We start from the raw sequence: 10,000 nt of genomic DNA on the forward strand, positions 1-10,000 counted from the left end.
TACACACTATACTGGTTATACTGGTTATACACGTTGTACACGCTATACTGGTTATACTGTATAACTGTTATGGGCGGCTGTGGTTCATGAGGTAGAGTGGTCGTCCACTGCTCGGAGCATTCCTGTCAACATTGGAATTTCAAAATAAGGGAAATGTTTTGCCGGACTCCGCCCATATTTTAACAGCTCTCAGCCACCAATGTAAACGTAAACACATAAGGGACGGGAAATACATGTTTATTTAAAGTATGTATTACTTGTACAGACACGTTTATAAGATTTATGTATTTTATTTATTTATTATCATCAATGTATTTGATGATGGAGGAGTTGTGTGACTTGTGTTTCCCCCACGAGGACTTCCTTGTGATGTCAGAGTCTGGAAACATGTCGCGACACTGCGACTGAAATCATCGCAGAAGCTGAAGGCGACATTATGTTTGGCGCAAAGCATCAACATCTGTCCCTCAGCTCTGGTCTCTTGGTTTTCCTCCGACACAGTTGTTGTCACACATGAAGTCACTGACAATGTGTGTTTGTGCCTCGTGCTCGTGCTTGGACAATTGTTCCGCCGTGTGCGATGCTAACATCTCATGGCACACTTTACAAAAAGCACGAGTTGTCCCGACTCTGCTTTTAATAAATAAGTGAAGGTCTCCTCACATTTGTACTTAGATAAAGTTTTTACTTGTTCGGCAGGTACAGCTGCGTCTCCATCTCTCTCCCGTTCACTGTGACTCTCATCATATATTCTCTTCTTCTGTGTTATTGTTCCTGTTTTCTTCTTCTGTGTGTTTACTGGCGGGTAACGTTTTTCAGCTCATGTTAAATATAATACTGCTCCACCTGCTCTACCGGAGGACACTTTACACTTTTTTTAATTAGGCCTATTTATTTAAGGTTACAAATACGGGATAATCCCGGGAAAAACGGGAGGGTTGACAGGTATGGCTCGGAGGGTCGGTGGATATATGTTATACAATTATACATATTATACTGGTTCATATCAGTTCATATACTGGACAGTTTGATTTCACTTACCTCCAGCTTTAAACTGGCCATTGCCATTTTCCTTCAGAGTTAAACTTTGCTGCCGTCGACTCTGAAACAGAACAGACGGTTTTAATATCACATATTTACAGTGTTACAGCAGATACCTGAACACCTCTTTATATACAAACAGGAATCACCTCTTTCTCCTCCTCAGTCAGCTCCTTCTCCACCTCCCTAAGGTAGTCATCGTCAAACTCCACCTCCGGGATCTTCTCCTCATTGAGCTCAGAGTCGGAGTCGTGCTCCTCCTGCAGCCTGTCGCCGTGCTCCTCCTCCTGCAGCCTGTCGCCGTGCTCCTCCTGCAGCCTGTCGCCCTGCTCCTCCTGCTCCTGCAGCCTGTCGCCCTGCTCCTCCTGCAGCCTGTCGCCCTGCTCCTCCTGCAGCATGTCGCCCTGCTCCTCCTGCTCCTCCTGCAGCCTGTCGCCCTGCTCCTCCTGCAGCCTGTCGCCCTGCTCCTCCTGCAGCCTGTCGCCCTGCTCCTCCTGCAGCCTGTCGCCCTGCTCCTGTCTTCCTCCTCCTCCCTCACTCTCTGTCTCTCTTCTGTCAGTCAGTCTGTCAGTTTTAAAGTCCTCTCCTCCTCCTCGGCCTCCAGAATCCAGAGTCTCCTGGCAGTCGTAGAAATCCTCCTCCTCGTCCTTCGCCTCCTGCTCTTTGGGTTTAACTGCCGCTTGGCTGCTCATGTTGAAGCTCTGCAACAAAAATAAAGATAAAACTGATGGGAACACAAAGCAACGGGGTGGCTCATCACTTAGAGAGAGGGAACTCATGTATAACAGTCCATAAATACATTCAGAAATCTGTTTCTAACATTTCCTCAGTGATAGTTGTCTGAACATGCATCAAACTCTAGACAGCTATTCTCAGGACATCCTGCAGCTTTAATGGAGACACTGACTACAAGGACTTCTGTCCTTCACAGAAACACAGTCTGAATGAAGCTTTATTTAGTATTTATTTATTTCATGAAAAATCCGAAGCTGAACTGATTGAATGCGAAACATTTATATATTTACTACTTCTACTTCAGTTCTAGTTGTTATACATCGCAGTATTTTTACTTCTTGAGTGCAGTTTTATTGTGTTTTACCTCCTTTGTACCATCTCTACAATGTTCCAGCTGCGGTGTTAAATCAGCAGTTTTCAAAGGGACTTCTGAACGGACAGTTTGACCGTCAGTTAAAGACATGAAGAGCCTCAGTGACGGAACTAACACACAGCTAGCTGCTAGGCTAACTGGCAACAGCTAGGCTAACAAACACGACTGTAAGCTCGTTGTCAACCGTTTTCTACGTGACACATTAATATTACGGTTGATACACAATAATTAAACAATAAAAACATTTTAGCTGCTTTATTTATTTATTTTCTCACCCGCTAACACCTGCTAACAGCTGTTAGCCCACCGACGATGCACGATGATATCACTTCCGGGACGATGACCCGCTTCTTCTTCTGTAGTTTTAAATGTGTTACGGCTCATATCCGCCCCCTGCTGTTTATAAAAACGGCACATTTATTCTTAATGCAAAATACCTTCTAAATTTAATATATGAAAAATATATAACATAATATTTTGAACAATATTGTGTATTTAGTTAATTTTCTAATATATATATGTATATAATATAATAGCAGACCCTTTAATTATTTACTGCACTAGAAAAGTAGAAGTACATATACTGCATTAATATTCATGAAATAAAAGGGCATAATATAATATTTTTTAACTTTATCAGTGGCAACCTGCCACATGAGAGACACAGAAACTCCGGGATGATGCACCGGATGCTGAGTTAGTAACAAACATTTACATAAATGCATACAGATAGAGAGGGAGGGGAGGAGAGAGGGAGAGCAGGGAGGTGTCAGTCTAAGCCTATAGCAGCATAACTAGGGGCTGATCCAAAACCTGAGCCAGCCCTAACTATAAGCTTCATCAAAAAGGAAAGTCTTTAGCCTGCTCTTAAATGTGGAGAGTGTGTTTGCCCCCTGAACACAAACTGGAAGCTGGTTCCACTGGAGAGGAGCTTGATAGCTGAAGGCTCTGGCTCCCATTGTACTCTTAGAGACTCTAGGAACTACAAGTAACCCTGCAGTCTGGGAGCGCAATGCTCTAGTTGGTTTATAAGGTACTATGAGATCTTTAAGATATGCTGGAGCCAGACCATTAATTGTTTTGTAAGTCAGGAGAAGGATTTTGAATTCTATTCTGTATTTTACCGGGAGCCAGTGCAGTGCAGCTAATACAGGAGTAATATGATCCCGTTTCCTTGTTCTTGTCAATACACGTGCCGCTGCATTTTGGATCAACTGAAGAGTCTTAAGCGACTTTTTGGGACAACCTAATAACAATGAGTTGCAGTAATCCAGCCTTGAAGTAACAAATGCATCGAGTAATATGATCCCGTTTCCTAGTTCTTGTCAATACATATTGATATAATATGTTAACATAAATAATATACAACTTCTATCTTCAAAAAACTTTATTTATCATTTAACAAAGTTACAACAATGAAACATAATTATTAAAATTATTATTATTTCATTATTTTCTTCCTTACTGATTTCTTATATACAGCTAATTAAATCAAATCTTATTTTATCTATACCAAATCATCTCGTTATTTTTTATTGATAACAAAGTATTATCATAATCATCTTCATCATTAAAGGTATAGTACGATGTTTTGGAGTGAAGTTGTCACCGGACCTCATACTACCCTCGCCTCAAAAAATCTAACCTATACCTTTAAGAGTTTAACCCTGAAAGAGGGGGAGAGGGAGGAGCGTCTGGTGAGGGCGACCCAGGAGGTGAAGGCCGACACTTTGGTGTAGACTCCCGGTCTCTGAGGACGTCCACAGCCAATCCCAAACGACGTCACACCTGGGGACCAATCAGAAGAAAGAAAGGCAGTTTATCTCTAGATACCAGTGATTGGGGGTTCGGTGCTTCGCTCAAGGGCACCTCCGCAGCGGCCCACAGGCAAACTGGCACCTCTCCAGGTACCAGTCCACAATTGTCACTTTGACTGTTTTCTATGCAAACATCTGAAATTAAGCTGCGCCAGTTTGAGCTGAACTTTTGTCGGAAGCTTTGTTTCTATTTATTCCTGGTTCTTTATACGCTAACAGAGCTGATGCAAACGGAGCTAGCCACTAACGGAGCGAACGGAGCTAACAGAGCTAACAGAGCTAACGGAGTTAACAGAGCTAACGGAGCTAACAGCTAACGCTTAAGGAGCTAAAAGCTAACAATAACAGAGATAATGCTAAAGGACCTAACGCTAAAGTAGCTAACAGCTGACACTAACGGAGCTGTGTGTGTGTGTGTGTGTGTGTGTGTGTGTGTGTGTGTGTGTGTGACTGACCGATCAGAGTCCAGTGTCCATCATTCAGACACATCAGTGGACCTCCAGAGTCTCCCTGCAAAACAACAATAAACAACAAACATGGTCAGCGGTCTGTTGCAGCAGCTATATGTCATATATATGAAAAACATATTAATATTACACAAAAATACATGCTGAAACTTGTTAGTTTGATACTAAATCTGTGTTGATGAACCTTGAACTTTGACCCTCTTCCTCATATATCCGCTGTGCAAAGCATTGTGGGTCAGAATCTCCAACCTAAGTTAGAAATTATGTTCAAACTAGTTTATGTTTAAACTAACGCATTGCTGCTGAAAGCCAGTGCAAGTGAGACAGGTGACTCCAGGTGAGTCAGGTGAGACAGGTGGGTCAGGTGAGTCAAGTGAGACAGGTGAGTCTAGGTGAGTCAGGTAAGACAGGTGAGTCAGGTGATTCCAGGTGAGTCAGGTGAGTCCAGATGAGTCCAGATGAGTCCAGGTGAGTCAGGTGAGTCCAGGAGAATCAGGTGATCAGTTACCTTGCAGGAGTCGACCCCCCCCTCGGGATACCCAGCACACAGCATGCTGGAGATGATGGTGTATTCAGGTAACTGACGCTCACACTGATCCTGAACCACCAGAGGAACCTCGGCCTCCTGGAGAACATCAAGGAGGTACCCTGAGAGAGACATTGTATATATATATATGAGTAATTATAGTATAGTATAGTATAGGTTGTGAGTTCAATACCAGGGCTGCCACAATTGTACTTCTGAGCAAGGTACTTAACCCTGACCTGGTCCAGGGAGACTGTCCCTATAGTTAGTTCACTGTAAGTATATATAGTATTATAGTATAGTAAATATATTATATATAGTATTATATTATTATATATATAGTATAGTAAATATATTATATATAGTATAAGTATAAATAGTATTATAGTACAAGTATATATAGTATTATAGTATAGTATATGTAGAAGCCGTTTTGCGTTATTGTTGGCATTTATTATTATTTGGTTTAAGCCCTGCAATATTATTTTGGACACTTGATGGCGGTGTTTAAATGCACTAGGCCAGGGGTCGGGAACCTATGGCTCACGAGCAATCAGACAATTTTGAGCTGACATTTTTAGAAATCATGTAATAAATAATTATACTGTGTCATTTTAAAGTAAAACTTTTAGCAGCAGATGTTTTTGTTCTCCCTTCTCCTTTTCTCTGCCCTGTCTCTGACTGTAGGTGTGTTCGCACATGTGTGTGTCGGCAGTGAAGCCCCTCTCTTCTCAAAAACCGAGCAGAGGAGAAACTGCGCAAAGCAAGCAGCCAGGGGTGTCAAACTCAATCACAGAGAGGGCCAACATTCAAAACTGGGAATACGTCGAGGGCCAAACACGGTCCACATTTATTGAACAGGATACACATATTGGATAAAGTGCTAAAAGATATGGAACATATTTAAGTCAACTGCAAACAGATTGCTGATCAGTTCAATTTTAATTTCTGAGCTGCAAAGTGGGCAAATGCGCTCAGTTGATCAGCAGAATGCTGTCGGGAACACAGCGGTGGAGATGGTTTGTCAGTGTTTGGAAACACGTAGTGACCAAAGTTTCCTTCTGCATCCGAGTCTCCCACAGGCAGCTCGGCTTGGAACGCTCTCACTGCATCACACATGTCCGTGATCACACGGCCCTGAAGCTGCAGGTTTAACAGTGAGATGCTTCGTTATGTCACAAACAGTCCAGCTCACATCGTCCCAGAGATCTGTGGTGTGTTTCCCTTTACTTTCCAAAAATGGGCAGATTTCCTCACACAACTCGAAAAATCTACTCAGCACTTTCCCTCGAGTCAGCCATCGCACCGCCATGTTCAGAATGTATCTCCTCACGAAAATAATTTAATTGTCTCTTATAAAGTTTCCTGTCTGTGTCACGGTGCTTATTACATGTTCCATCTCCAGAGCTTTACAACACAGCACTTCCTGGTGTATGATGCAGTGATACACCATCAGCTACATCTTCTCCCGCATCCTGCCCACTAATCTGCTCTTTTCACTGCATTACAGACTCCATCTGTCGTCAGTCCCGTCAGTTTGGGGCAGTTTCATTTCTCACACATTTAGATACTTCCTCAAATATGTATTTCCCCGTGGTTGTGTCATGCATTGATTTAATTACCAAAACCGGCGGGCCAGTTATGATAGACATATGATATTTTCTCGCAGGCCGGATATAATTGCATTGAGTTTGACACCTGTGCAGTAAACACTGAAACGTGCACATTAATGAGATAAATAACATAAGCGTTTAGTTTATTTAATAAGAGAACACCTGTTCAATGAAACACTGATACCGCTTTTAGTACTCGGAGACGTGTTATACTTAAAAATTGCACGCATAAAGTTGCATTCAATTTGATTAAATACATGGCTCTCAAGGAAATACATAAAAAAATGTTTGGCTTTTATGGCTCTCTCAGCCAAAAAGGTTCCCGACCCCTGCACTAGGCTGTCAATATATAAGGGTGGACAGGTGACAGGAAGTGGGTGATAGGACACAGGTAGAGAGAGCAAACAGTTTTCAGCAGTGAGCGACCCGAAAGAGCCAGTGAGCGACCTGAATAGGACAGTGAGCGACCACAACCAGCTACTCGACCAAACCAGTGAGCAACGCGAACGCATCAGCGATACAGCAGTGACAGCGACAGACTAGGCTACAGCAATGGGAAACCCGGTATGTTCACCACCATTTTCATCTGCAATAAACCTACAAACAACTTCATAAACTCAACTACAACCGGAAGCTACATCTGCGTAAGAACCCACACCTACCTGTGTAGATGGCATAATAACATTGGAACATTGGAAATTGGAAATTTGCCATTACAGTATATATAGTATAAGTATATATAGTATTATAGTATAGTATATATAGTATAAGTATATATAGTATTATAGTTAAGTAAATATATTATATATAGTACTATAGTATAAGTATATACAGTATATATAGTATATGTATATATAGAAATTTAGTATAGTAAATATATTATACATAGTATTATAGTATTTCTATGTATAATATAAGTACATTACAGGTCATTTAGCAGACACTCTTATCCAGAGCGACTTGACAGTGAACTCACTACAGGGACAGTCTCTCAGGGTTAAGTACCTTGCTCAGGGGTACAATGGTGGCAGTATACTATAGTATAGTATATATAGTATTATAGTTTAGTAAATATATTATATATAGTATTATAGTGTAGTTATATACAGTATATATAATATAAGTATATATAGTATTATAGTGTAGTTATATACAGTATATATAGTATTATAGTATAATTATATACAGAATATATAGTATAAGTATATAGTAATATAGTATAGTATAATATATATAGTACTATAGTATTAGTATATAGAGTATTATAGTATGTTTCTCGCCCTGCTCAGCATCTCGTCCCCATCCAGCGATCCAGCATTTCGTTCCAGCAGTGAAGTTTTGACCTTCAGCAGGTAAGCACAGCGGCTGGATGAACTCTGGAAAACACATTTTATTTATTCATAATTTATAATTAATTAAATTAACCCTAATAATAATAACAATAATACAAATATAATAATAATAATAACATGTATATAATCATTGTACAATGAGATGTTCCATCGGTCAATCTGTATGCAGACGACATGATTATTTATGATTCAGAAATGAACCATTTTCTCCCATCGACACCGTTATTAATAAAAAACTTTTTTTTATAGATTCAAACACTGTTTGTCTTTAATGTGAGACAGAAACTCGAAAGTCACGTGTTGCGAATTATTATTATGCTGATATTGTGTCATTATATTAAGTTTTTCAATGTTATTTACAATCGTTTACATTAATTTGTGATCGGTCACAATTGTATGTATGTGTGTGTGTGTATGTGTGGTATGTGTATAAAGTGTATTTAATATGTCGTTACTGACGGGTGAAGTTGATTGGCTGCTGCAGATGCATCATGGCGATGTCGGCATCTTTTGTGCGTCTGTTGTACTTCCTGTTGATGATGATGCGATCGACTAGTCGGGTCTGAACGCCCACAGAGTTAGAGTCACTTTGAGAGTGAAGACCGAAAACTGCCGACCACGACTGGAGCTGCATGTTCTTCCTGTTAACAAAAACATTTTTGCTTTTTTATATATATGAATGTATATAAGTATATATGTACATATACAGTATATGTATACAAAGTATATACTGTTCATACAGGACAACTTTTAAAATATCATAATGAAAATATTTACTTAGATTTAGGAAAGGATCATGGTAAGAGTTAAAATAAGTACCTTTGTTTCTTAACTTTAGTAACGTACGCAAGTAAGTACATTACATTATTTAAGTTATGTACATAAGTTACGTATGTATGTTATTTAAGCAACGTACATAAGTTAAAATAAGTCAACATCAACCTTTGGTGTCACACGAGACATGAATCACCTGGTTGAAAGCTTGTTTGACCCATCCATCCTCCATATATATACTGTATATAGAGTGCATTCAGAAAGTATTCAGACCCATTCACTTTTTCCACATTTTGTTTCGCAACAGCCTTATTATAAAATGGATTAAAAACATTTTTTTTATCATCAATCTACACACAATACCCCATAAGGACAAAGCAAAAACAGGTGATTAGAATTTTTGCCAAAGTAATAAAATCCCTTTGCTATGACCATTTCCATCGATCGTCCTTGAGATGTTTCTACAACTTGATTGGAGTCCACCTGTGATAAGTTCACACACCTGTCTATATAAGGTCCCACAGTTGACAGTGCATGTCAGAGCAAAAACCAAACCATGAAGATGAAGGAAATGTCCGTGAGACAGAATTGCGTCAAGACACAGATCTGAGGAAGGTTATAAAACTATTTCTGCAGCATTGCAGTTCCCGAAGAGCACAGTGACCTCCATCATTCTTAAATGGAAGACATTTGGAACCACCAGGACTCTTCATAGAGCTGGCCGCCTGGCCAAACTGAGCAATCGGGGGAGAAGGACCTTGGTCCGGGAGGTGACCAGGAACCCGATGGTCAATCTGACAGAGCTCCAGAGTTCCTCTGTGGAGATGGGAGAACCTTCAAGAAGGAAAACTATTTCTGCAGCACTCCACCAATCAGGCCTTTATGGTAGAGTCAGTAAAAGGCACATGACAGCCCGCTTGGAGTTTGCCAAAAAGCACCTGAAGAACTCTCAGACCATGAGAAACAAGGTTCTCTGGTCTGATGAAACCAAGATTGAACTCTTTGGCCTGAATGCCAAGCATCACGTCTGGAGGAAACCAGGCACTGCTCATCACCTGGCCAATACAATACCTATGGTGAAGCATGGTGGTGGCAGCATCATGCTGTGGGAATCTTTTTCAGCGGCAGGAATGGGAGACTAGTCAGGATCGAAGGTAAGATGAACAGAGCAAAGTGCAAAGAGATCCTTGATGAAAAGCTGCTCCAGAGCGTTCAGGACCTCAGACTGGGGCGGAGGTTCACCTTCCAACAGGACAACGACCCTAAGCACACAGCCAAGACAACACAGGAGTGGCTTCGTGA

General features: G+C 40.7%; 2 protein-coding genes across 2 annotated transcripts in view; both read right to left on the reverse strand.

The window, feature by feature from the left end:
• The window catches only part of LOC115005676 (tetratricopeptide repeat protein 1-like), a 3,826-nt gene extending 1,533 nt beyond the window's left edge, over positions 1 to 2,293 (reverse strand). The window contains exons 1-4 of the mRNA XM_029427615.1: positions 2,141 to 2,293; positions 1,414 to 1,742; positions 1,191 to 1,308; positions 1,042 to 1,102 (exon numbers count right to left, since the gene is read on the reverse strand). Coding sequence (XP_029283475.1) covers positions 1,042 to 1,102; positions 1,191 to 1,308; positions 1,414 to 1,742; positions 2,141 to 2,239 — 607 coding nt within the window. The 5' untranslated portion in view covers positions 2,240 to 2,293. The remainder of the gene's footprint in view (positions 1 to 1,041; positions 1,103 to 1,190; positions 1,309 to 1,413; positions 1,743 to 2,140) is intronic.
• Positions 2,294 to 3,642: 1,349 nt separating this feature from the next.
• The window catches only part of LOC115005667 (enteropeptidase-like), a gene marked incomplete at its 5' end in the record, with an annotated part of 16,027 nt that continues 9,669 nt past the window's right edge, over positions 3,643 to 10,000 (reverse strand). Inside the window, 5 exons of the mRNA XM_029427602.1 lie at positions 3,643 to 3,937; positions 4,422 to 4,476; positions 4,942 to 5,081; positions 7,853 to 7,948; positions 8,384 to 8,565. Of these exons, the coding sequence (XP_029283462.1) occupies positions 3,795 to 3,937; positions 4,422 to 4,476; positions 4,942 to 5,081; positions 7,853 to 7,948; positions 8,384 to 8,565 (616 nt within the window). The remainder of the gene's footprint in view (positions 3,938 to 4,421; positions 4,477 to 4,941; positions 5,082 to 7,852; positions 7,949 to 8,383; positions 8,566 to 10,000) is intronic.

This window comes from Cottoperca gobio, unplaced genomic scaffold (genome assembly GCF_900634415.1).
Source record: "Cottoperca gobio unplaced genomic scaffold, fCotGob3.1 fCotGob3_339arrow_ctg1, whole genome shotgun sequence".
Classification (NCBI taxonomy): Eukaryota; Metazoa; Chordata; class Actinopteri; order Perciformes; family Bovichtidae; genus Cottoperca; species Cottoperca gobio.